The sequence below is a fragment of the Falco punctatus genome, assembly GCF_963210335.1.
Source record: "Falco punctatus genome assembly, chromosome: 18".
Lineage (NCBI taxonomy): Eukaryota > Metazoa > Chordata > Aves > Falconiformes > Falconidae > Falco > Falco punctatus.
The window spans coordinates 2613574-2639325 of NC_137598.1; the positions used below are offsets into that span (position 1 = coordinate 2613574).

The window sequence follows — 25752 nt, forward strand, 5'->3', positions numbered from 1 at the left end:
GGAGCGGGTGCAACGAGGCTGGGGGAGCCCAGAACCCCAAGCACACCCCACCCCCCCACCCCCCGCTGCGGTACCCGGGGGGGCTGCTGCCCCTCTGCCACGCTGCTGGGGCGGTTCCCAGCATCGGGCTGATGCTTTTTTGAAAGTTGGACCTTAGATTATTTTTTTTTTTTTTTTTTTTTTTGCTGCGGTCCCTCTCCCCACCCCGCTACTGTTGGCTGGCGGCGGTGACTCATCAGTGCTGGGATTAATCATTCATAAAGGCGCATGCACACGCACGTGTGTCCGTGTCTGTGTCTGTGCGCGCGTGTGTTTGCCTGTGTTGCTCTGGTTGCTGCGTGAGTCATTCCCAGCCTGCTGGGCCTTCGCTGGACTGGGGTTTGCTGGGAAGAGAACGGAGCTCTTATCGCGGCAGGGACAGGAGGCGCTGAGCTGGCTGCGGATCGGGAAGCGGCGCTTCCACCGTGCCGTTGGCCTTGATCTCACCAAGCCCAGACCCCTCCGTCCGCAGGGGTGGGTCGTGTTTTGGGGTGGGCACCGCTGCCCAGGCTCCCACCAGCATCCCCAGCCATGGGGTGCGTCGCCTTTTCCAGCTTTCCCCACTGCAGAGCCCAATTTTGCAAGCAGGAGGTCACAACAGAGGAAGATGGACCCCCCCCACCCGCCACCCGCCACCCCCCCACCCCACCCCCGAGGTACTGGCTCAGCCCCTCACTTCTGGGGTGCAAAAGGGTTGTGTCTCCATTCTCCTCGCAGTTCCCAGTTCTCCCTCTCCTGTACAAGAGGGATTGGCTTTGTAGCACCGGGGGGGGGGAGGGGCGGGGGGGGATGAAGTCCAAGGCCAGGACAACACCCCCGCGGTAGCACTGGGGGGGTGCCAGGGTGTGTGGCTGTCACAAGCTGCCAGGTCGTGGCAGCACTGCGAGGGAGGCAGGGCACCCTGCAACCCGCTCCAACCCGGCCAGCAGCTGGGAGGACTGGGAATCACCCATGCTTGGAACTGGAAGAACGGCTGAGCACTGGTGGGTCTGGGAATGGCTGGTATTGGGAAGGGGGAGAATGGGAAAAAGCCGGTGCAGGGGACTGGGGCTTGGGAAACTGGGAGCAACTGGGGCTTAGAATTGGGGGAGTTACAAACTGAGAAACTGGGGGAAAGGTGAGGAATCAGGAGAGAAAGGGTAAACCTGGGCTTCGCTGGTGCTTGTGAGAGCTGGGAAGTGGGGGCAGCTAGTGCTGGGGAAACTGGGGGGGTGGGGGGGGTGTCTTCTGGTGCCCCAGGGCTCTGCATCTGTGATGCCTTGGGGTCTGGGGTACCCTGGGTGGCCTGGGACTTGCTATTTGGGTCCCTGGACCCCAGAGTTTGGGGTGCTCCAGGGTCCCGTGCCGCCTGAGGCTTTTGCATTTGGGGTATGCCAGGACCCCCCAGCCCCCCGGGGGAAGCAGCTGAGGTGCCACCTGCCCTGTCCTGTGGGGCAGCAACGTCCCGGAGGTGCCCAGCCCGGGGGTCCTGGGGGTGCCTGGCTGCAGCCCCTTTCAGGGTAGGCTTTGCCCGTGTGCCAAGCCAGCCTCAGCTGAATTGCACTAGAAAAGGGGGTGCTGGCAAGGGGGTCCCCCTGGGCTGCGCGCCCCAGAGCCGCCCTCCCACGGCCCCTTTTCCCAGGGATGCTTTCCCAGCCCTTCCCAAGGAAAGGCCTTGACTGATGCAAGTGGGTTGTCTCCACCCGGGCTCGGGGTAACTCCACCTCCCGGCAGCTCCTCCCAGCGCTCAGCCCAGCTGGGATATAAGCAAGTCACTCAAGCAGGAGCAGCTGAGACAGCTGGGTGGGTGGCGTGGGACGCCGAGCCGTGACCTGTGCCGTGTCCTTCGCCTCGACGCCGGACCCCATGGCGACGCCTTCGCAGAAGAGGAGCACCCGCAGCGGGGCTTCGGGGACCCCCTTGTCCCCCACCCGTATCACTCGCTTGCAGGAGAAGGAGGACCTGCAGGAGCTCAATGACCGCTTGGCTGTCTACATCGACAAGGTGCGCTCGCTGGAGCTGGAGAACGCCGGCTTGCGGCTCCGCATCACCGAATCCGAGGAGGTGGTGAGCCGCGAGGTCTCGGGCATCAAGGCTGCCTACGAGTCGGAGCTGGCAGACGCTCGCAAGACCTTGGATTCGGTGGCCAAGGAGAGAGCTCGGCTGCAGCTGGAGCTCAGCAAAGTCCGGGAGGAGCACAAGGAGCTGAAAGCCCGGTGAGTGCCCTGGGGACTGAGGGGGGGACACACCGCGGCGGGGTGGGTGCTGGCGTCATGCTTGGCAGGGAGCGGGAGGGAGGAAGGAGTGACCTGGAGGAGGCAGGGAGAGGAGAAACCCGTGACCCAGCTGGGGCAGGAGAGCCTGTGGTGGCGAGGACGAAGAAGGAGGGAAGCTCTCCCGGCATTCCCACTCTCCCTCCAAGCGCCATCTTTGGCTGGGATGCCCTTGGAGGGGGGATGCGGGAGCCGAGTGGGGGGCTGGGGCTGAGCAAACGCGCCCCGGGCTCCTGGGGAGGGTCTGTGCGACGCGGGGTGTGAGCGCCGGGCTGGCGGCCCCTCCGCGTTCGTCATCCTGGAGCTATTCCGAAACGCGCTCCAGCGCAGCCCGGGAAGCGGTGCCAGCCAGCTGGCTCTGTCCTGCCCACACATCTCGCTTGCTCGTCCTATTTTCCTCTGCTGTCTTTGGCATCGGCACCGGTTAAAGAACCCGCTCGGGTTTTGTTTGCCTTAACCCTCGCCGTGCCGAGCTGCTCCCGCTCCGCGGGGTCCCCTCCTTTGGGATGAGCAATGCTGGGGCAACGCCTGCATCCCTTTCCCAGCGCCTGGGTGATGTGCTCCAGCTCTGCTTGGAGGCTCAAATCCCCCCCCAGCCCCTTCCCGTCAGGTTTCTATCTTTCCCTCCCTGCCCTCCGACATGCCCACCTGGCTGACACCTCCCCACCACCCTTGGGTGCCTCTGCCCCCCCCCCCTCCTGGGGATGGTGGCAGATGACCAGGGTCCCCTGAGGACGGACGGCGCTGGGACCAGCCACAGGGCTTCCCCGGGGCTCTGGCACCGCGGCCCTGCCGTGCTCCGCTCCCCAATTCCAGCTTCATGGAAGGAGCCGGAGGGTTCTTTTCTGACATGAGCTTTGGCTTGGGGCGGGATCCGGGCTGGGCAGCGGCGGGACAACCCTCTCTTCCTCCATTTGCTCTTTTGCCCCGTATTCTGGCCTCCTCGTTTTGAGTCTGTACCAAACGAGGCTAAAATTAACTTCTTCAGAAGATGCCGTAAATAACCTCTTCCCAGTAGGTAGAACGAATGTGCAGCCCGTTACAGCTGTCTTTGAAAGCCGTGCGGCGTTTTTATATTTAGCTTTCTATTTCCCGTGCGCTGCTGCAGCTCCGTCCTTCGATAAGGAGGTTTTGCTCGTCCCACTCACTGCAGGGCAGATCCCTGCCAGATCCCAAGGATCTGGGACCAGGGAGACGAGGAGCAGAGCTGTCTACAGGCTTTTGCTGCCTTATGCAAACCCAGAACTATCTTGGCCGCGATCTTTCAAGGGCTGGAAAAAATGCCCGGCCTGCAGCCGTGTGTCGCTGGCTGAAAGCTGCGGGCTCAGCCCAGAGCTGGCTGAGTGGCCCCTGCAAAAAAAAAAAAAAAACAAACCAAAACCACCAAACCAAAAAATTTGCGTTAAGCATTTTCCTGCCACAGGCTGCACCCCTGGAGCTTTGCTGTGCTTGTTCCCGAAGGCTGCCAACCCCCCTGAAAAAGTGGTTTGAGTCGAGGGGATTCCCAAAGAGCAGATGTGGGTTGGAGGTGGGGTGCAGTGGGCTTGCGGACCCCCGCTTTCGCAGCCCCGGTGGTTTCTGGAGGGGAGAGGTGTTCCAGTGCGCTGAGTCGTCTCTGAGTCACCCTCTGTGAGATGAAGAGCGGCTCTGCCGGTGTCCCTGCTTCCCTGGGCGGCGGGATCAGGGCTGCTTGCCCACCCCCCAATCCTTGGGAAGGGGCTGCAGCTCATCCCGTGCCACCAGGGACCTGCTTGATGTGGTGGAGCTGCTCGGAGAGGGGCTCAGACCCGCTGCCCCACCGCGATGGGGCTGTAGGGCTGGGTTCGGCTGGGGTGCCCCGAATCTTTTGGGCATGAGGGAAGGGGGCAGGCGGGACCCCGACCCTGTGGCTGTGCCGGAGCCGTTCCCGGGGTCAGGAGGGACGTGTGTGCCGCTCTCGCGGTGGGGCAGGTGGTGCAGGTGTTGCTCCACTCTCTGCCATCCAGCCGGGCAGGGATGTACCGGTCCTGCCGGCTCTGCCTTCCCACCCCGAGCCCCTGGGTGGGTGTCCCGGCTGGTTTTGGTGACCTTGGTGCAGCCACACTTTGCTTGTCTAGTACATAACCGGGCAGCCCTTCGCTCCGCCGGCTCTCGCCAGCAGCCCCCGGGAAGCGCCGGGTATCTCCCACGGGGCAGGCGGCTCTGGGGCCGCGTTATCAGCGCCCACAGCGTCGCCGCTGCCCACCGCCGGGGTTGTCTCGCCTGCACAGGAGGGTGGGTGGGAGGCGGTGGGTGGCAGGGTATGGCACGTCGGGGTATGGCACGTCATGGTATGGCACGTCTGGCTGCGGCGCAGTGCCCGGTGCTGGTGGGTGCTGAGCTCACCCTGGGAGGGAGAGGAGCTGGGTGCTGGGTGCTCCGTCTGTGGGGGTGGGAGAGGTGCTGGCTGGAGGGGGACAGGGTGTGCGGAGACGAGACCGGTCTCACCAGCTACCGACGCGCTGGTGCAAGAGCTGCGTGGGTGGAGGAAGGGCTGGCCAGGCGGGGGGAGAGCGGGGTGGAGGGGTGCAGGCGCTGCCCACCCTGTGCCTCCCGCCACCCCTCTGTCCCCCACCGGCTGCTCTCCCCTTTGGCATGGACCTTCCTGCTGCCTTTTCAGCTGCTCCCGGTGCTGGGCCAGGAGGCAGCTCCCAAAGCGCCCACCCCAGCTCCTGGCACCGGGGGACCCTCACCCCTGTGCTGGCTGTGCCCTGGGACAAGGGACCCCCCTCCGGGTGACCGGTGCCATGCGTGCCCCAGCCCCTGGGCCTCCACACCGGTACCCCAGCCCCGCGTGGCCGCTGGCTGTGCTGGAGCCGCGTTCGAGAGGAAGCAGAGGGTGCGGTGAGGGTGCTGGTGACTCAGGGGTGCTGGCAGCACCTGGCATCGTCCCCTCCCAGACCGTGGGCAGAGCCAGGACCAGCCTGAAATGCCCCTGTCCCCTGTGTCCCCAACCTGCAGTCCCCAAGGAGGGGCACCAGGTGGTTTTGAAAGGCACAGGCTGCGGCAGGGCACCGCGCAGCTGCAGAGGGATGCTCTGCACCCCAATCCTGCCCGGCAGCCCCCTCCATGAGCTGGTTCTTGTCTCATGGGGTGCAAACAGGAGCCACCGCCCTCATCTCGCTCCTGAGGATTTACCTCATCCCAGACCCTCCAGGCAGAGGCGTTTGGGGTGCGGGTGTGTATGGGCACCTCCATCCCTGAGGCAGGAGCCCCGGGGGGCGCTTTCGGTGCCCCCCTCTGTGGGCTGTGCGGTGGCCCAAAACAGGAACCAGGCTCTCGTTAGCCGTGCGGCTGATGAGCGATGGCTTCCTGAATTGCAGCCCCTAACTCGATTAAGCCAGCGCCTTGGCAGCGCCACTTTCTCCCCAGACCCAGATCTCATCCCTGGCCCTAATGAGGAAGAATCTCCTGTTTTCCAAAGGCTGGGGGGTGGGGGGAGTTGTGAAGCCCGTCCAAGGGCAGAGCAAGGGAGGCAGCACCAAGGGCTGGGGTGAACCCCACAGCCCTTCTCCATCCCAGGTGGATTTTGCCCTGCTGCTGGGTTTAGTGTTGACCTTCCAGGAAAGAACAGGTAAATTGGACCTGTTTAATGGGGGGGGGGGGGGGAATAATAATAATAAAAATAAAAAAACAAAAGGTGGCAACTGCCTCCCCGCTGCAGGGCTGGGTGCTGCCTCCGTGCCACCTTTAGCAGCAATGTGCTTGTGCTGGAACATTTTGCGTGGGGGTGAAACCTCAGGCTCCTGGGCTGTTTCCCCCCCTTCTGCCTCATGGAAAGCCTGCCAGGGAGGGAATGGTTTGGCTCGGAGGAGGCTTTGCCCTTTCCGAGCAAACAAAGAGCAGCTTGTGCAGCTGGGCGATGCTTTGGGGCAGCAGGCGATGCAGAGCCGGGGCTGGTCCAGGACCCCCCCATACCCCTCAGGGACCCTCTTAAACACACCGTCCCCGAGCTTCCAGTGCTCTGGATAGATTTATTTATCCCTGACATCTGCACTGGGCGGCTCAGGATCCCTCCCTGTGCGCTGCTGGGCTGAAAGGCTCTGTGGTGAACCCCCCCCCCCCCCCCCCCCCGTTGCTTCAAGGTCAAGGTTTTCGTTAGCCCCCTGGCTATTTCGGGGGGGGGGGGGCATTTCTCGTCATCTGTGCAAACATCCAGCCCCCCCGTTGTCCCACCTCCCCCAGCAGGATCATCTAGAGTGGAGGAAACGGCCTCAGCACTTTCATTTTGTGGCTCTGCCTTCATCGCTGGCCACGCTCGCCGGCATCTCGCGGGCACCGCCGTTACCCCGTCCCGCTGCCCGGGCTGTTCCCGGGGACGAGGGGGAACAAGAGGAAATCCTGTTGCCGTAACCGTTTTGATGACAATAGGATCCACCCTGGCAAATTCAGGACCTCGGAGCTGAGAGGGGTGGGGGCTGGAAGAGAAGCCATTGCAAAAGGACGCGGGGCGGCTTTGGCGCGGGAGCACATCCAGCCCCTGTACAGCACCCAGTGCGGTGTGTCCCAGCCTGCCCCGGCCGTGCCTGCTGCTGCTACAAGTGTTTTTCAGCCTCGTGTGCGTCACTTCAGTTGTTTGGAACCCATTAATGCTTCCACTTGGGAGCCCAGCAGAAGTGGGAGCCTGCGCCGGCGCGGTGCTCAGTGCAGGCATGCGGAGAAGACGGCGCAGCCGGGGTGGGGCGTGCGGAGCCGCTGCCAGCTCCTTATTTTGCTAAATTCGTGCCCTTTGGGAGCAGCAGTTTCCTTCTCTGCTGCTGGCAGCCGGGGTAGGAGGAAGCCACTGGAACTCTCCCCCTGGTCTTGGCCAAAATTAGGGCTGGTGTGGAGGAGCCCCTGGGAAGCATCAGCCCGGTGGGTTTGGGATGGGCGGCCCCAGGGTAGGGCTGGGAATCGCCCCATTTCCCCATCCCGCTCCCTTTGCGAGGCCGTTCGCTGAGCCCGTTCCTCCGGGACTTGGGCTCGGCACGTTCCCAAGCCGGTGCCACGTGAAACCCGTATCAGCTGCCATCAGTCACCCGCAGCCCCTCACCGGGGTGTCGGGGCTGGTGCCCACCTGCCTTCCCCTTCCTGCCCAGGGCTCAATAGCCCCAGTGTGAAGGCGAACAACTGCAAGGGGCTGGCACGGTCCCCGCGCCCCGCTTGCTGCGGCGGCAGCTGCAGCCCCGCTCCGTGTGAAGGATGCTGGAGCGCGGCAGCGAGCCCCACGCTGCGCCTGGCAGAGCCAAAGGCTGGGGGAACTGGTGCATTGAACTAAGCCCGCAGAGGTGCCACAAAACCAGACGGGGGTGAGGGTGCCTCTGTTCCCGAGCGATGCTGAGGCAGCCTTGCCCGGTGTCAATCGTAAACCAGTTTCCTTCCCACCACGAAGGTGCAGGCACTTGTGGCCGGGCTTCTCCAAGCCGTAGCCATCCGCGATGCCCTCTTGCTGCCTTCCTCTGTAGAGCCGGGAGGTGGGAGAGCAGCAAGGGCATGTTCCTCAACAGCCCAAGGAGCGTGCGCAGTGCCTGCCCCGCTGCCTGTCCTTTACCCTCCTTAATTACAGGGCTGCCCCGCCGTTGCAGGTGTTGGCGCCAAGGTGATGGAGCAAACAACAGCTCTCCTGAAGCTTTTGAATTTTTGCACCGGGGCTGCGAGTGGCTCAGAAGCACCTCTGTAGGAGGGGGGTTCTGATAGCGGAGGGCTCTCAACCCTCTTGGACAAAAGCCACCTCCAGCCACTTGCTCCGGCTCTTGCTTTCGACACCCGCATCCTCCTGCCACCCAGCTTGCTGCTCCCGGTCCTGGCTGAGCAAAACTCGGCGTCTCCCTGCTGCGGTGCTCGGGAAGCTGAGCTCGTAGTGCCGATTTATTCGGCTTTTATTAAATAGCAGTTTAGGGACACGCTTGGTCCATTAAAACCCTGGCTCTGAGTCATGGGAGTTCCCCAGAAAGTCCAAACTCTTGATGTGGATGTGTAACGTGGGCTTCAAAGGGATAGGAGCCCAAAGGGGGCTTGACCCCAGCACCGGGGGTGGCCAGTTCCCCCATGGCAGCTCCCAGTCCCCACTGGGAAGAGCCGCTTGCCCCATCCCCCCGCACGGCTGAGCAGGGCTCGGGGCTGGCTGGTTTCTTTGGGGGGCTCCGGCTCCAGCCCTGGCGGCACTCATGGAGCTTTTGCAACCCAGCAGTGGCCGGCAGCAATAAAACCTCGGTATTTTTTGACACCTGGCCCTCACCGTGAGGACAGGGAGGGAGGTTGCAGCAGGGCGAGAGAAGGCTCGGGGACCTCCGCCGGAGCATGAGCAGGGAGATGAGTCACACTCAGCTGCGCGCCTTTGGGTCGGAGCAGGGTGCGGCCGCCGCAGGGCCATGCTTCGCCGTATCTCCGTGAGGCCCCCGCCACGCCGGCAGCCGCGTTCGCCTGCCCCTTCCTTCCTGGTGTGGTGGGTGCTGGTGGATAACCCGCTCGCCAGCACCAGCTGTGGGGTGCAAGGTGCGCCCCCCCCCCCCCCGCCCCCGTAAAGCACCGAGCTGGGCTCGCTCCCCCAGTCATCTCCCCACAGCCCTGTGGGCACCGGGAGAAATTAGGGAGGGTTTTTGCAAAGCTCAGCCTGCATACCACGGGCTTTTTTTGGGGGGAAAGCAGAGTGCTGGGGGGTGCAGGTTTGCTCCTTGGCGTCATGCTTTTGCAGGCTGGGTTGCAGCTGCAGCCCCGTTTGCAGGGCAGGGACGCAAACCCGTGGCGTGCGTGTCCCGACTAGCAAGTGGCGCCGCTTTTTGCAACCCAGCCTTGGCTCCGTCGTTCCAGCGCAAAACACCACCGGAGCGGGGCTGGCACGTGGCACTGAGCAGGTAACGAAGGCGCTTGCGGTGGCAGAGCCATTCTGTGAGTGCAGAAATTGGGGCTAAATCGCACTTTCTAGGGATGCCACGTCTGCAGCCCTCGCCGGTGGGGAAGTGGTTATTTCCTGCACACGTGCCGAGCCGCTTTGGGCTTCATCCTGGCACGGTGCACGCTGCCAAGTGGGCAGAGGTGCGCGGGGAGTATCTGCCGCACCGGCTGCACGTGGCAGAGCGCAGCAAAACACCAGCACCGAGCTACGTTTTCCCGGTGGCATCTCATCCCGAGCCATGCCAGCGGCCAGCACGGCAGCGCCGGCAGCGCCTCATGGAACATGGAATGGGCAAACAAGGTGGCTCCGGTGCCGCTGCTGGCAAACAAACCTTGTGGCAATGCAAACACCTCACCTGCCTTTATTTGTGCTCTGGGAGCCGGGATAGCCAACCCTTTTGTTCCCAGGAAGATGGGTGGCAGCTGGATGCAACAATCCCCTGCTTTGTTTCTTAAGCAAATGGTGCCGGCCAGAAGCTTTGCGTAGCTGGATTTATGGAAAACAGGGTGACCTGCTGCTGCTGGAGAGGGAAAAGGAGACTTTGAGCTTGCTCCCTGTTTTGCCTCTCTTGGGTCCTCTCCGCCTTGTCCCGTCTTGCCCAGGGAGCCAGTTCCCAGGGTTGGCGTGATGCAGCGATGCCCCCATAAGCTGAGCGACCCCCTCCTGGCTGTCCATCACCCCACTTCAGGGCTGCAAAGCTTTGCATTCAGAGGCGCCGTCGCACCGCACGTGTGTGCAGAGGGAAAGGAGGCCACTGCCATTTGCATGGTGGCAACGTGTTTCCTTGCTCCCGGGGCTGGGATTTGCATCCCTGCTCTGGCTCTGCTGCCCCGAGCCCTGGCCGCATCGCCAGGTCCCAGCAAAACACGAGCTCCCAGCTGGTTTTCCCCCTTGTCCCAACGCTCCGGGTCCTGAGGACATGATTAATGTGAGTGACTCAGCTCACTGGGTTTAACTACATTTATACAGCCTCCTCCCACCGTGGCAAATCCCCCTGGAAAACACAGGGGATCTGCACTTTCTCTTCAGCCTTTAAATTGGTGGTTTATAGGCTTTGCCTTTCTCATTCAGCAAGGATCTATTAAAGTAAATTAACGTGCTAGGATTTCTGGGGGGCCTGCACCGCTAGGAGTCAGTTTAGATTAAAAAAAAAAAAAATAGACATATAAAACTTTCCCATTAAGTTTGAACCCAGTTGTTGCAAAAAAGCTGGAATTTGCTGTGTCGGAGGAAGATAGTCAAGACTGAGCAAAATCCCTGAATTTTCCTTCAACCCCAGATGTAGTTGTTGTGTGAATTTTTATCCATCACATTAAAGATATGAAACTGCACTTACCACCATCGTGAATGTTCAGAGGGTTGCAACGAACACTTTGAATTTCCTTGTTCTCCGCTCTTCCCGAAGGATGCACAGTGCAGGCTTAACCTTTGACCAGGCTTTTATCTTATATACAGCACTACAAAGTGTTAGTAAATTCTGGGATGGAAAAGCAAGATGGGAAGTGAGCGAGGTAGAAGATGGTGTATTCCCCTATTTGAGATGGTTCAAAAATTAATTTTCTTTCCAGCACAATTCCAGTCTTTTTTTAGAGTTCCTTTTTCCTGATGAGGGCCGTTATCGCTTTAATCTATATTTAAGATGGTTGAAGTCTAGGCCATCAGGGTCTTTTAGATAACCTGGTTCAAAATGCTCCGGGATGTCAGGAAAAGGCAAGCTGGCACGCTCGTAATAAATGGGGGGGGGGCTGGGGGGATTGATCAGTGCTTGATCGTGGTTTTCCGAGCAGTGGAGACGTTCAGGTTTTTAAAGCCTTTGGTGATTTTATTTTTTTTTTTTAATGGAAAATGCAGTTTTTGCAAGCGAGGAAGCAGCCCACCCTCTGGAAACCCCAGGATCAACCAAACCCCTCGGGACCTGCACAGACAAATACACTGGGCAGGATTTTTCCTGTGCGCCGTGCAGAGAAATTGCTGAGCTCCGAGCTCCAGGGACGAACCTGGGGCTGGACCAGTTTTGCTAAACCAAGTTGCAACTGGTGACATTTTGCATGTAATCCCAGCCTGGAGGCTTGGATCTCTGCGCATTCCAGGGAACCCAGGGGTTCGGTGGCAAAGGGAATCCGTAGGGAAACTCTGCCTTCGTTTTGCTCGCTCATCACCGGCGGTGCCGGGGTCTGCGCGCACTAGATGTCAATTCACAAACCCAGAAACTATTAGTTACCAAGAGTTTTTCTAAAAATATCCCTTTCCCATCAGCAGGAAGGTGGCTTCCACCGGGCGATGCTCACCTGCTCTTTCCCAGCTCTTTGCATCCTCATGGATTGCTGCAGCCTGGAAGAGTTACAGGCAGCTGTGAAAGGGGGGGTTCGCAGGCAGCAAGGGGGTCTCGCAGGCAGCAAAGGGCTTTTTGCAGGCAGCAAGGCACCGGCGGACCCAGTGGGAGGTTGTTACGGCTGCTCCACGTACCCATGAAGAATAAATCCCCCCCCCTTTGTCTGCGCAAACTTATGCCCGATGCAAGCCTCACCTGAGCCCCCCAAAACTGGAGTGGACAGTGGAAAGCCGAGTCCCATCCGTTCCCGCATCGATTCTCACGTGGGAGGTGGCAAATCCACCTTTTCCAGCTGTAAAACCCCTCTGATGATACCACCTGCCTTCAAAACCACCCCGGAGCCCTCCCGTTACTAGGGGGGACTCAGCCCAAACAGCAACGTCACTTGGTGACATGGGGTTTCCATTTCGAGCCGCTGGCGGAGGCTGGGATGAGTCACCGGCGCTGGCGTGACACGCTGGGGTGGGGAACGAGTGACACCGGGGCTCCCCAGCCACCACGGGGTGCGCCAGGCTTCTTCAGATGCTATTTATTCTCTGAAATCACGTTTCCAGCTTGGAAGTGGAAATTTAAAAAAAAAAAAAAAAAGGGGGGGGGGGGTGGGCGCATCGTTCTGCTGAAGGGGGGACCTGGGTGCAGAGTTTTCGCTCTGGTGTGTCCACTGAAAGGAGAAAAGCTCCTTAAAAGCATCCTGGGGGATATTTGTAGCTGATTCCCGGAGATATCAGCTGTGATATTCAGTTGTGAGTCCGGTCCTGCAGTTCCCAGCAAGGCTCCCGGTGATGGGGTTTGTGGAGGGACGGGAGTGACTTCAGATTTTGGGAGCCCCATCCCAGCGGGGACGTTTGCATCCCTCTGAGATGCTCTTTTTCTGCTTCCCAATGGAGCAGCGTTTTTCGTTCAGTTTTAGGAAGCCAGGAAAAGCCAGATCCCAATTCCAGGAGGGGGGAACCCAGCTCTTTGGAGATGCCAACGAGCTCTTGCTCCATGGAGCCGAGCAAGCCCCTTCGACGACCCCAGGAGCGTGCGGCACGGCCGGCACCAGCCTGGCACCGGGAAGGGACTTTGGCACAGTTGGTGCTGGAGGGTGGGGGCTGTTTCCATCCCCCGGCTGCCCTGTAGCCGGGGTTTGGTGCCCGGCAGGATGCTGGCTCCGTGCAGATGTTGTCCTGGCTATACATCGCGCTGGCTGTTTACAGCTCCCCTGCTAGGAGACCAGCTCGTGTTTATCCTGGTGATTTGGCAAAGGCACAGCGGCACGGATGAGTCAGGAGCTGGGAGAAGCTGCTTCGCCACATTCCCATTGCCCCACCGCAGAGGTTTTCCCAAAACTGCCTTTCCTCTTGCTGTCCCTGCGGCTTGCGCTCGGGGGACCCTGGTCCCTGGGATGGGGGAGCGACCCTTGGGGTGGGGGAGCGACCCTTGGGGTGGGGGAGCGACCTCTGGGATGGGGGAGCGAGCCCTGGGATGGGGAGCAACCCCTGGGGTGGGGGAGCAACCCCTGGGATGGGGGAGCGACCCCTGGGATGGAGGAGCGAGCCCTGGGATGGGGGAGCGAGCCCTGGGATGGGGAGCGACCCCTGGGATGGAGAAGCGAGCCCTGGGATGGGAGAGTGATCTCTGGGATGGGGAAACAATCCCTGGGGTGGGGGAATGATCTCTGGGATGACAGAATGATCCCTAGGATAGGGGAAGTGATCTCTGGGATGGGGGAACGATCCTTGGGATGGGGGAATGATCCCTGGGATGGGGGAATGATCCTTGGGATAGGGGGAACAATCTCTGCAATGGGGGGAATGATCCTTGGGATGGTGGAGTGATCCCTGGGATAAGAGGAACAATCCCTGCAATGGGGGAATGATCCCTGGGATAGGGGGAGTGATCCCTGGGATGGAGGGATGATCTCTAGAATGGAGGAGGAATCCCAGGGATAGGGGGAGTGATCCCTGGGATGGATCCCTGATGCTGGAGGCAGCTCGGTGCAAAGCAGCCAGCCCCAGGTGGGGCAGAGCAGGTTCCCTGGGTCCTCCCAGCAATCAGATCCCTCAGGAGCCTCCCTGGGCACGTGACGCCTCTCATCCCTCAGGTTCCCAAGCCGTAAATATGTCGTAAAGTCTTTTTTGGGGGGGTAACATTTCCGCAGCCCCGTGGCGGGGGAGTCGGCTGGCGCATCGCCGGGCTCCCTGGCAGCGAGGCGAGAAAGAAACCCGCGATCCCCGGGGATCTGGGGGTGCAAACGGATTTCTAGACGAGGCATGAGCCGGCGAGCTCCCCTGCCTTGGCACCTTCTCCGGGGTGGGGCGGCTGCGATTTGGAGGCAGGGAAGGAGGGAAACGCCTGTTTCTCCACCGGCTCCATCCCACCCCATTTGGTCCCTTTCCAGCGTGCAGAGCTGGGCACCCGACGGCAGCCGTGCCGCCCACGGGAGCCGCCTCGTGCTGCAGAAACGGCTCACGATGCTTCGTAGTAGTAGTAGTAGTAGTAGTAGTACAGTGAAACCCAAAGGTGTTTCCTAGAAGGCAGCTGGTGGGCTTGGGCATCTGGGAGGGGGCTGGCACTGTTCCGCCAGCCTGGCAGGGTACATGCCCAAAGCTGCTCGCCCCGGCCAGCTCCCGGCGTTGTGCTGGCTCCAGCTTGCCCAGAGGGAGAAAGGGCAGAAGCGGCAGAGCCAAGGGGAGCGGCGGCAGGTACTGGGTGCTGCTTTGTGGGGCTGGCCCCTCAGCCTTCTGCAGGGGTCGTCTGCCCTGAGGGGCTTCAGCCCTGGCCCCCTTGGAGCCCTCATGGCAGCGCTGCCGGCTCGCTCCTGCGTCTGTGCTGAGTACAGGCACAGCGGGTCCAACTTTCCATGAGCGTTTGGATTTTCTGGCAGCTCAGCTGCAATTTTCCTTTTTTATTCCCCCCCCTCCTCCTTCCTGCTTTTAAAAGCTAAAAATAAAACATCTTGAGGCCCCTTTTCCCTCCATCTTTTCTCTGGAGACATTTCTGTCTTGAGGATTTGGTGCCTCTGCTGCGTTTGCTCCTCTTGGCTTCCATCAACGCTTGGTTTTACACCCAGCTCTCCTGGCACGGGGGATCAAATCCTGTGGGATGCTGAGCCCATGTGCTGCAGGCACACAGCCCTTTGGGGTGGATCTGTGCTTCCCTTTGGGATCTGGGATCTTCCAGGCTCTAGCAGGCAGGACGGGGTGCCAGAGGAGAAGGAAGGTCCCCGTGCATCCCCTTCCCGAGGGAAGTGGGAGCGATGCAGCTGCCAGGGAAGTTTTTATTTTTAGCCCAGCACCAGCTGGAACCCGGGAGGCTGCCGGGGAAAGAAAAGCAGGACCCAACGGGAGCTGAGGGGAAAACGCAAACCCTGGCTGGGCTGGGACGGGGATCACAAGGGGCAGGGACCGGTGGGCACAGGGGTCCGTGGCACGGGAGAGGACTTTGCCAAAATCTCATCTAGGGGCTGTGTTTTGAAAGCGGGGGTGGGGGTGGGGGGGGTGGGACACACACTGGGGTCCCAGAGAGCCGTGTCACACAGCCCTCCAGACCCACCGGAGGAAGGGACGGGACAAGATTCGTCTCATCCCTTTTGCTTCCTGCAAAACTGCGCCGGACTCAGCGCCGCAGCCGGTGAGCATCACGCTGCCACCTCCGCTCCCCCCACCGTGACCCAGAGCCGAGCAGGGCAGGCTTTTAGGGAAAAGGGGTTGTACCCTCGAGTCCTCAGGGATTTACCCCGGGCTCTTCTAGGCATCAATGCCTAAATATTTTATTTTTTTTTAATTTTTTTTTTTTCTCTGAGCCCTGAGGTCCCTGGTGAGGGTGAATCCATCACCACTGCGGAGACACAAGTGTAACCATCTACTCCCAGCATTTCCCCTCTGTATTTAATTTCAGAACGGTCCTGGTGTCCCCTAAAACATGGGAAGCTCCGGGATGTGCCCGGCGTGGCATCACCCCCATCCCAAAGAGCCCGTGACTCCCGGCTGTACCCAAGTCTCCGCAGCCGAAGGGGTGAGCCAAGAGCTCCAAAAGCAAAATGCCAAAGGGAAGCTCTTCCCGGAGTTAAGCCGTGCTTAACTCGCTGGAGGACAGCAGGATGAAACCCTGCCGGGGTGGCCGTGCCGGCGGGGAGGGTGAGCCGCTGCCAGATGGAAAAATTCAGCTTCAAATGTTGCTTGCAAGCAGGATCTGCTCCCAGATGGCGTTTTTGTCCTATGAGTCACTGGCACGCAAGGAGTGGGTTGAACGGGAAGGACCCGCCGGCTCCGGCAAGTGGGACCATTGATTCTCCCCAAAAAGGGGCCAAATCCAGCCCGGCAAAGCCTTGGGGGATGGGATTACCTGGGAACACCCTCCCTGTGCTGGCTCGGGTCAGGAAGCAGAAGGAAAGGCAGGAAAATCTGCTGCTGGCCAAGGAAGGAGCTTCCCACCTACGTGCGAGTCTGGGAATGCTGGTCCCTGCTCGCCCTGGGGTCCCGTCAGAGGTCGGACCACCTCCTCAGCACCTCGCTGCCCACTTCCCGATCCAGATCCTATCCCCGGAGGCCAGATCCTGCGGGCTGAGCACCCTCTGTGCTGCGAGCCCCTCCCTGGTATTTTTTTACCCATGACCTAATGGCCCGAGTGCGTGCGTCGCCCCAGGAATGCGCACCACGCGCGGGCACGCAGCCAGCGCTCGCCCACAGCCGAGGGGGCACCGCAGCCGGCGCCGGCGCTGGGCCGCATCCTGCCTCCACCAGTGCTAGACCCGATTTTGGGGGAGTTGAGAAATAATCTGTGGTGGGCCGACAGCACAAACCACCCCAGTGCTGACGGCCGCCGAGTGCCGCAGAAAGAGCGTCGGGTGTTGACTTTTTATAGGACCTACCAAAATAGCGCCAGGTTGGGGTTTGGTGGTGGGGTCGGATCGGATTCCCTAGGAACGTGGTGCTGCGTCTCCAGTCCTGACCTGCTGTCGGGGGGCTTAAAAAACAAGGGGGGAGATGGAGGCACAAGGTGGCGCCGGGGCTCGGAGGTTGCGCCACAGCGCTGGAGGCCAGGGGAGGGTCTGCAGTCCGGGGGGGGGGCGCTGAGCCTGGTTGGGGCTACGGGGGCCGGTGTCGCTGCTCTGCACCCACCGAGTGACAGCGGCGGGCTGAGCCCGTGGTGGGGCACGTCTGCCCCCAGGGCAGCCCCCATCCCCAGCTCATCGCCCCGTGCACCCCCGGGAGAGGCACCAGGCTCGTGGCGCTGGCACGGTGGGTGCCTGGGTTGGGCAGCTCTGGCTCCAGCGCCGCTTCTGCTCCAGCGCCCTGGCTCCTCCCCAGCCGCCACCGTGCCATGCAGCCCTGCCGCGCTGTGCAGTGCTCTTCTGCACCGTGCCACATCGTGCCACATCGTATCACACCGTGCTGTGCTGTGCCACGCCATGGCACACCATGCTGCACTGTGTCACACCATACTGCTCCGTGCCATGCCACACTATGCTGCACCACGCCACGCCACGCCATGCTGTTGCATGCCACGCTGTGCCATGCCACGTTGTGCCATGCCATGCCCTGCCAGGCTGCACTGTGCCATGCCACACTGTGCCATGCCATGCCACACTGTGCCATGCCATGCTGTGCCATAGCACAATGCGCCATGCCATGTCATGCTGTGCCATGCCACGCTGTGCCATGCCATGCCCTACCAGGCTGCACTGTGCCATGCCACAATGCGCCATGCCATGCCACACTGTGCCATGCCGTGCCCTGCCAGGCAGCACTGTGCCATGCCACGCTGTGCCATGCAGTACCATGCCATGCTGCACTGTGCCATGCCACAATGCGCCGTGCCATGCCACGCTGTGCCATGCCACGCTGTGCCATGCCATGCTGTGCCATAGCACAATGCGCCATGCCATGCTGTGCCATGCCATGCTGTGCCATGCCACGCTGTGCCATGCCATGCTGTGCCATGCCATGCTGTGCCATAGCACAGCACCATGCCATGCTGTGCCATGCCACGCTGTGCCATGCTGTGCCCTGCCAGGCTGCACTGTGCCATGCCACGCTGTGCCATGCTGTGCCATGCTGTGCCATGCCGTGCCAGGCCACTCTGGCATCAGCCAGTGCGCACTGACCTCTAGTGGGTGCAGACGTGCCCGGGTGTGCGTGTCACCCATGGGTGTTACAGCACTCAGACACCTCCTGCCCCCCCAGCTTTTCCCAGCCCTTTCTGCTCACCAGCACCCAAACCGGTGCTGGACAGGTGGGTGGCCGGGACCTGCCAGACCTTTGGCGGGTGGGTGTTGGGTACCATCCTGCGCTCTCCTGGGGATGATCGGGGGTGTGTGGATGTGATGCTCTGGGTGCGACGCGTGGTTTCTCCGTGCCGCTGACCCGTGCCACCCGGTGCGTTGCAGGAATGCCAAGAAGGAAGGGGACCTGCTGACCGCCCAGGCGCGCCTCAAGGATGTGGAGGCTTTGCTCAACTCCAAGGAGGCTGCGCTCTCCACAGCCCTGGGTGAGAAGAGGAATCTGGAGTCTGAAGTGCGGGACCTGAGGGCGCAGGTGGCCAAGGTGAGCAATGACAGCCCTGTCTCCAACCGCCCCAGCGTCCCCCCTGTCTGCCAAGTCCCCGCTGTGGCAGGGGACCGCAGGGCACGGCTGGGTGGGGGGTGCCCTCTGGCCAGTCGCCCGCTGGGACAGCCCCTCTCAATTCCCTGCAGCTGGAAAGCGCCTTGAACGAAGCCAAGAAGCAGCTGCAGGATGAGATGCTGCGCCGCGTGGATGCCGAGAACCGGCTGCAGACGGTGAAGGAAGAGCTGGAATTCCAGAAAAACATTTACAGCGAGGTGAGCCGCGCCGTGCTGCGCCGCTGCGGTGCCAGGCTGCCTGGGCATCACGCTCCCCGTGTCTTGTGTCCCCATCCCCAAACCGATCCCACCCTGAGGTGACACGGTGTCCCCTGACCCGTCCCCAGGAGCTGCGGGAGACCAAGCGCCGCCACGAGACCCGGCTGGTGGAGATCGACAACGGGCGGCAGCGGGAGTTTGAGAGCAAGCTCTCCGAAGCCTTGCAGGAGCTGCGGAGCCAGCACGAAGCCCAGATCAGACTTTACAGGGAGGAACTGGAGAAGACCTACGGGGCGAAGGTGAGCGGTACCATCCTCTTCCTCCCCTGCTGGCGGGTGCAGGGTGCTGGGGGTCCTAACCCACCCGTCTGATCCTCCAGCTGGAGAACGCCAAGCAGTCGGCTGAGAGGAACAGCAACATGGTGGGTGCTGCCCACGAGGAGCTGCAGCAAACCCGCGTCCGCATCGACCACCTCTCCTCCGAAGTCAGCCAGCTCCAGAAGCAGGTGAGTCGGGACCCAGGGATTCATTCCTTTGGGTGCCCACCTGGGGGCTGATCCCCTCCTGGGGGCTGATCCCCTCCTGGGGTTGGCCCCAGGTGGAGCAGCCCCCCCCTCCCCTTCCTTCCCCGCACAGTTGGCTGCCAAGGAGGCGAAGCTGCATGATTTGGAGGATATTCTGGCCAGGGAACGCGAGACCAACCGGCGCCTGCTCTCCGACAAGGAGCGGGAGATGGCCGAGATGCGGGCGCGCATGCAGCAGCAACTGGATGAGTACCAGGAGCTGCTGGACATCAAGCTGGCCCTGGACATGGAGATCAACGCCTACCGCAAGCTGCTGGAGGGCGAGGAGGAGCGGTGAGCGCGGGGCGCTGGCCCCCCGTGGGTTACGTGGGTCCCGACCCTCATGTCCTCACTGGCTCCATCTTCCGCGCAGGCTGAGGCTGTCCCCCAGCCCGTCCTCCCACAAAGGTGCATCCCGGAGCCATTTGTCCACCTCGGGCTCCTCCAAGAAGAGGAAGCTGGAGGACAGCGAGAGTCGGACCAGCTTCTCCCACCACGCTCGGACGAGCGGCCGCGTCGGCGTGGAGGAGGTCGACTTGGAGGGCAGATTTGTCCGTCTCAGGAACAAGTCCAACGAGGTGCGTTCACCTATGGGGGAGGGGGTTCCCCAGGGGTGTCCTTCAGCCCCACTTCACCCCGTGGGCAGGAGGGGAAGCAGGACAAGCTGGGGGGGAACCGGGCTGGGGGTCTCAGCCTTGCCGCGCTCTCTCCCACAGGACCAGGCGATGGGGAACTGGCAGATCAAGCGGCAGAACGGAGATGATCCCCCCATCACCTACCGCTTCCCCCCAAAGTTCACCCTGAAGGCTGGCCAGGTGGTCACGGTGAGTCGCTGCCCGGTGGAGGATCCAGCCAAGGTCCCAAAGCCACCCGGGCTGTTGGTGACGCGGAGCGGTCTCGGCGCCCGGCTTTTTGGAGGGGACAGACCCGTGTCCCCAAGGTCTGAGCTCCGCAGACCTGAGATGTTGCTTTTCCCTGGGCTTTTCTCCCTAGATCTGGGCTTCGGGAGCGGGGGCCACCCACAGCCCCCCCAGCAACGTGGTGTGGAAAGCCCAGAGCAGCTGGGGCTCCGGCGACAGCCTGCGCACCGCCCTGATCAACTCCAACGGCGAGGTGAGAGCCCGACCGCAGCACCGGGGGGGCACACGGGGGTCAGCAGACACCGAACCCCCCCCCCCCAAATCCTGTCCTGTCCCCCACAGGAGGTGGCCATGCGGAAACTGGTCCGCACCGTGATCATCAACGATGAAGATGAGGATGAGGATGAGGATGGAGTTAACATCCACCACCGCCATCACCACGTGAGTCCAGCGCGGGTCCCTGGGGGGTGGGGGGCTGTCATGGGGATGCTGGGGGAGCTCAGGTCTGGTCCCAGTCAGGGTGGGAAGCAGCTCAGCATCGTGCAGGATCAGGCCTTCTGGGAGAAGGCAGTTGGGAGGCTGCTGTGGAAACAACCACGTGGGAGAAGCCAACAGACCTCCAGCACCTGGAGAAGATTGTCACTTGCCAAAAAAGCTCTAGAAACCTTGCTGGAAGTCACCTCCAGGCCTGAGTGACCTTGACCTGCCATGAAAAGGGCTGGAGGAGCCAGGAGGGAGGCTGAGCTGGTACCTGGCATCGCTTGGAGGTGGAGGACAGGACGGTGGGAAGTTGATGGACGACACTTCCCTGCAGCAGCTGCTCCATCCTCTCCGCTTCGCAAGGATGCTGGAACACATCCAGAGGTGACTTCGTTCTTCCTCTCTGCTCATCTCTCCCCTTGTGGAGCTGAAATATGCACCAGGAGGAGCAGCGGGCAGAGAGCGGGCAGCGGGCCAGGAGCAGAACGGCAGCCACTTCTCCTCGTGTCAAAGCAAACATCCCTGGCTGCATCCCTGGCTGCATCCCTGGCTGCATCCCAGGACCCCCCGCCAGCCCGTCCTGCAGGGAGTGGTCTGTCTCGCACACGAGATGCCCACGGGAATCATGTGCGGAGAAATGCCGTCACCACCACGCTGTGCCTTGACGCTGCTGAAAAAATCTGGATGCTGCCCCACGGGGCTCTGTGTGGCAGGAGCAGGATGGAGCATCCATCATCCGCTTTGCCTTGGGTTCTCCGGATCCAAAGCGCCGTGCCGAGACAGATATCGATTATCCCTGGATGGAGGAGCCAAGCCCCTGCGGGTCAGCGCTGCCCATTTATCTGGGGGCTGAATCCTGTCCAAGAGTGAATTTCCCATTGGGAAGCAGTCATCTCGGCTCGCCCAGGCAGCGAGGAAGAGGATGCTCGTAGAGAAGGGCAAGAGAAGCACAGTCACGACGTCCCCCGTGCGCTGAGAGTCCAGGGTGCAAGGACAGGGCGGCAGGGACAGTTCACCCATGGGCGGTGTGCCAGCCCCAGTAAATCAGGATGAGAAATATAATGATGTTAATAATAATAATTGATTATTTTTAAATTATAGAGAGGGTGAGTGGAGCGCGAATGCTCTTTGGAGACTCAAAGACCTTTGGTCCTCAGGGCAGGGTGCTCAAGGCAGAAGATGCTCTGGCGGGTGCTCAAGGTCGTTTTGTCTTGTCTGTGTGTCCCCCCCCCCAGGGTAGCTGCGGTGGCCCTGGGGACCCTGGTGAATACAACCTCCGCTCGCGCACGGTGGTCTGCGGCACGTGCGGCCAGCCAGCCGACAAGTCAGGCAACCAGAACGCCGGGATCAACACCGTGTCCTCAGGCTCGTCCATTTCCAGTGTGACTGTCACCCGCAGCTACCGCAGCGTGGGTGACTCTGGCAGCATCGGCCTTGGGGACAACCTGGTGACTAGGAGCTACATCCTGGGCAACTCCAGCTCCCGTAGGCAGGTCAGTGCCACTTCCAGACCCCCGGTCCAAGCTGTCCCGCTGGGTCCCCACCCCATCCCTGCATCCTTCCTCAACAAGGCAGCGCTGCAGGGGTCCTGTCCCCTCCTTCCCCTCCCCCCCCCTCCGCTTTTTCTCTGCCCCCAGACCCCTCCGGGCTTGCCCAAGCCTCTTTGTGAGGGGAGCGTGGGGTCTGAGGGGGATGGGAAAGGGCTGTGGCCGTAGCATCTCCCCACCCCATCCCACGCTCAGCTCCCCCAGAGCATCTCTGCTCCCCCCACGGCTCTCGTTCCACCGCGTTTCGCCGCCGCGGAGCGTTGTTCCTGCTGGTAACAGGAATATTGCAGCACTCGACTATTAATACCCTCACTTTTAGTCAATATTCTCAATTTTCTGACTTCAGCACTATAAATACCAGCTAAAGGGTATTTATTATACCCCAAGGGCAGGGGTGGACGAGACCCAGGGCACCATGGACATCCCGAGGGTCCCACTCGGACACCGCTGCCTCCCCCGCAGCCAGGGCAAACGGGTAGGGATGCTGAGTTATTTCTAATTTTCTCCTTTGTCTTTCTTCCTCCCAGGCTCAGGCCGTGCAAAACTGCAGCATCATGTAACTCCGTGGCACCATTCCTGTGTTTCCTGGCCATCTTGAGCTAGTTTTGTTGTTTTGTTGTTTGTTTTTTTTCCCAAAGCAAAAGAAAATTTTTTTCCTTAAAAAATACGATACCAAAAACCAAGGTTGGGGTTTTTGTTTTCTATAGCAGGAGTTTTATATATATATATAAATATATATATTAAAAATGCTAAAAGATGCTTTTTTTTTTTTTTAAAGAAAAACTCTATTTCTATAAAAAAAAACCAAATAAAAAAAAGCTTTTTCAGCTTCAAAATTTTTTTAAAACTTCAGCCAAAGACACCGAGGAATCGTGTTTACCGAACAGCCATGCAGGAAGAGATTGTAGTTTAATAGCTCTTTAGATTATATCTTTTTTGCCAAAGCTCTTTATATAGGACCGGGAGAAGCGAAGCTATCCCCACCGGAGCTGCGCGGCGCCGCGGCACGAGCGGGTCCGCAGAAGCGCTGGGGCAGAGGCTGAGCGCCCCGATGCTGGTGCAGATCATCCTGCCGGTGCTGGTGGGTGCTGGTGGGCACGTGCCACGGAGGGTTGCTGTCTCAAGCAGAGCACAGTGCCTTTGCAACCCTTCTCTTTTTCTAGTTTTTTGTTTTTTTTTTTTTTTTTTTTTTTTTGGTGGATCTGAACCCCAAATTCCCTTCCTTTTTTTTTTTTTTTTTTTTTTTTTTTAATTTTTTATTTCACTGCCACGCCGGCGTGGGGGGCTCCTGGCAGCTTGCGGGTGATGCCCCACGTCTCTCTGTGGCCGTGTGGGCATTATCCCCCCTTCCCAGCCCCTTGCCCACGTGCACTCCCAACGCTCCACGTACTGTATTTCCCATCCAAGGCACCTCTTTGCCCTTTGGGTTTGGTTTTTTTTAATTTTATTTTTAAGCAGCCGAGTTGTGCCTTAGCCCAGGTGGGGGCTGCTCCGGAGCCGGGCTGGGAGCCCCCCAGGACCTTGCACGGCGTTGAGGGTAGATGGAGTAGGGGAAGTGAAAACCTGCCGGAGCTGCATCCCGGGACCAGATGGATTTGGCAGATTGGGTGGTGGACCTCACTCCTGCAGGCTTGGAGCCGGTGGGACCCCCTTGGACCCCCTTTTTGGGGGCTGCTGCATCCAGTGTGGTTCACCTCTGTTCTTCTCGGCTGTGGTTAGTCGGGCTCTTCTCTGGTGGCAGGAGCTCAGGAGCCCATTTCAGGGCAGGATGAGGCCAAGGATGCTTAGTTGGGACAGGGCTGGTTTGCCAGGAGGGCACTGGGGGAGGCTTTTTGGGTGAGGGGGATTTGGGGGTCTGGCACGGGGGGCTCCTCTCTCTGCAAGGGTCCATCCAGCTGTTAACAGAGATTTCAGCTTTTTGCCTCGATCAGGGTGTGCCTGCAGCACCCCCTGCCTCGAGCGCAGCCTGGGGGAGGGGGGGGGGCAGGTTCAGTTCCCCAGCACGAGCCCCCCCACTCCGGCGGGATCTGGTGGGACCCCTTATGTATCTGTGCTTGCAAAGCTTCTGTATTACTGCCTGTATTTCCTTCCAGAATCAATACAGCCAAACCCTTCCCACCCCTGTGTCCGTGTCATTGCTGTCCTGGGGGGGGGGGGGGGGGGGCTGGGGGGGGACACGCTTTGCTGCAGCCCAGCCTGGCCTTGCTCTTGCCCTGGGGCTGGGGGTGGGGGTCTCTTTTAGCCCCGCAGCGAGGGTTGGGGCTCAGCACCCTACCGGGGGTAGGGGGGAAACAGGGTGGTCCCGCACACCCTGATGCACCCATGGGACACCCCGGGTGGGGTGCTGAGAGCTGGGAGGGTGGGGGGTCCTTGCAGGGCTAGTACCCCCTCCCCCCCCGAGGCTCGGTGCTGATGCAGAGAGGGGATAGAATTTGGGGAGAGGGCTCAGAGATTCCCACCTTTTGGGGTTTTGGGGAGCAGACATTCCCTGGGATGGGACGGGGTGGGATGGGACGGGGTGGGGATGGGATGGGATGGCATGGGATGGGATGGCATGGGATGGCATGGGATAGGATGGGATGGGATGTGACAGACTGGGATGGACTGGGGGTGGGGGTGGGGGTGCAGAAGCAGAGTGAGCTCCTGAGCGCAGGTTTGCTCCAACCATGGGGATGACCCCAGCACCCCACCGAGGGGACCCCCCCTGTTCCCCCCGCCCCCTGCCAAGCCGTGCCAGGCACTGGAGTGAGGCGGGATGCCGGGGAGAAGGAGAGCCGTAAAGCCAGCGCATAATCGGCTTTGCCGGGCACAGCGTTGGGGAGCCGCAATGTGAGCGAGCGCGGGCGGGCGGCCGGGGTGCAGGCACAGCCAGGTAGGTGCCCGGGGTGCCCATCCTGGGGGTACCCCCCCCCCCCAGTGCTCAGATGCCTGGGTCCCCCCAGCCGTGCAAGTTCATAGCGCCCAGACTTGGGTACCAGCAGGGCTGAGCCGCACGAGGGCAGGGGGTGCCAGGGGGTCTCTAGGGGGTCACTGCCACCATCCAGCTTTGGGGTGGCTTTTGGGGACATGGCAAGGTACCCACATCCCTCCCCAGGACGGGGGGTTACGGTGGGGGGTCACAGGGTGGCACGGAACACAGTGGCTCCAGCGTCACCCCCTCCCTGTGCCACATTTGCCCCCCCATCTCTGCCAGCTCAGGGATGCCAGTGCCACAGCGCTGGGACAGATAACCGGCACAGCGGGTGACACCGAGGAGCTGCAGCGTGTCCCCCTTGCGCCCCGAGGTGGGACCCCAGCCTGACCCCCAACCCCGCACCTCCGGGCTCCAAAAGTCACGAGATGTGCCCAAAATAGCGGGTTGCTGAGCGCCGGGGGGGGAAGGTGGCTGCGCTGCCGGGACCTTCTGCCCCTGCCCCACCGCGCTGTGGGGAGCAAGGAGGTCAGGAGACAAGGGGAAATGTCACGGGTGCTCCCCACACCCCCTGGGACCCAGGCGCAGCGAGACTGGGTCACGCTGGGGAAGGGCTGAGCTGGCAGCATCACCCTGTGTCTCCTCACCACCCTCGGTGACCCATGGTGACCTGTGGGGTCCCTGCACGGTCCCACGAGGACCTGGCACAGCCCACGGGGACCCTGCGCGTCCCACGTGGACCTTGCACAGCCCCGTGTAGACCTTGCATGGCCCGGTGGGGACAATTGCACAGCTCATGGGAACCATGCACAACCCTATAGGGACTGTGCACAGCCTATGGGGACCTTGCACACCCCTATGGGGACCTTGCACAACCCTTTGGGGACCTTGCACCACCCATGAGGAGTGTGTAGAGTGTGTATGGCCCATGGGGACCTTGCACAGCCCTATAGGGACCATGCATAGCCTATGGGGACCTTGCACAGCCTATGGGGACCTTGCATCACCCATGGGGTGTGTGTATGGCTCATGGGGACCTTGCACAGCCCTATAGGGACCATGTACAACCCGT

The 25752-nt window shown here is 61.0% G+C and overlaps 2 protein-coding genes and 1 long non-coding RNA gene across 5 annotated transcripts; 2 read left to right on the top strand and 1 right to left on the bottom strand.

Annotated features, from left to right (window-relative positions):
- The first annotated feature begins 1751 nt into the window (after positions 1 to 1751).
- LMNA (lamin A/C) lies at positions 1752 to 23887 on the top strand. 2 transcript variants are annotated; one of them, XM_080368745.1, is made up of 12 exons: positions 1752 to 2234; positions 17889 to 18045; positions 18195 to 18320; positions 18449 to 18619; positions 18700 to 18825; positions 18956 to 19176; positions 19256 to 19460; positions 19599 to 19706; positions 19876 to 19995; positions 20085 to 20183; positions 21536 to 21715; positions 22297 to 23887. In XM_080368745.1, exons 1-12 carry the CDS (start codon positions 1885 to 1887, stop codon positions 22327 to 22329), a joined length of 1896 nt encoding a protein of 631 aa, XP_080224871.1. In that variant the 5' UTR covers positions 1752 to 1884; the 3' UTR covers positions 22330 to 23887. The 2 variants fall into 2 exon arrangements, with proteins under 2 accessions (XP_080224871.1, XP_080224870.1); XM_080368744.1 differs by having other exon boundaries at positions 1779 to 2234; positions 21458 to 21715.
- LOC308055128 (uncharacterized protein) lies at positions 2983 to 17882 on the bottom strand. 2 transcript variants are annotated; one of them, XM_080368750.1, is made up of 3 exons: positions 11472 to 17882; positions 10520 to 10660; positions 2983 to 10094 (listed from the first exon to the last, which is right to left on the bottom strand). In XM_080368750.1, exon 1 carries the CDS (start codon positions 13881 to 13883, stop codon positions 12783 to 12785), a length of 1101 nt encoding a protein of 366 aa, XP_080224876.1. In that variant the 5' UTR covers positions 13884 to 17882; the 3' UTR covers positions 2983 to 10094; positions 10520 to 10660; positions 11472 to 12782. The 2 variants fall into 2 exon arrangements, with proteins under 2 accessions (XP_080224876.1, XP_080224875.1); XM_080368749.1 differs by having other exon boundaries at positions 2983 to 10660.
- Positions 10658 to 13067, top strand: LOC308055137. Its single transcript, XR_013924350.1, has 2 exons — positions 10658 to 11372; positions 11443 to 13067. It is a non-coding gene; the product is annotated as an uncharacterized lncRNA (long non-coding RNA).
- Positions 23888 to 25752: the final 1865 nt, after the last annotated feature.

What these genes read in the sequence shown, in the direction of transcription:
- LOC308055128 (XM_080368750.1), bottom strand. Translation starts at nt 13,883, where the DNA reads ATGGGGTGGGATGGAGCCGGTGGAGAAACAGGCGTTTCCCTCCTTCCC.
- LMNA (XM_080368744.1), top strand. Translation starts at nt 1,885, where the DNA reads ATGGCGACGCCTTCGCAGAAGAGGAGCACCCGCAGCGGGGCTTCGGGG. An exon ending in AGAAAAACATTTACAGCGAG is followed by an intron (nt 18,321 to 18,448) that starts GTGAGCCGCGCC and finishes ACCCGTCCCCAG; the next exon opens with GAGCTGCGGGAGACCAAGCG. An exon ending in TCAGCCAGCTCCAGAAGCAG is followed by an intron (nt 18,826 to 18,955) that starts GTGAGTCGGGAC and finishes TTCCCCGCACAG; the next exon opens with TTGGCTGCCAAGGAGGCGAA.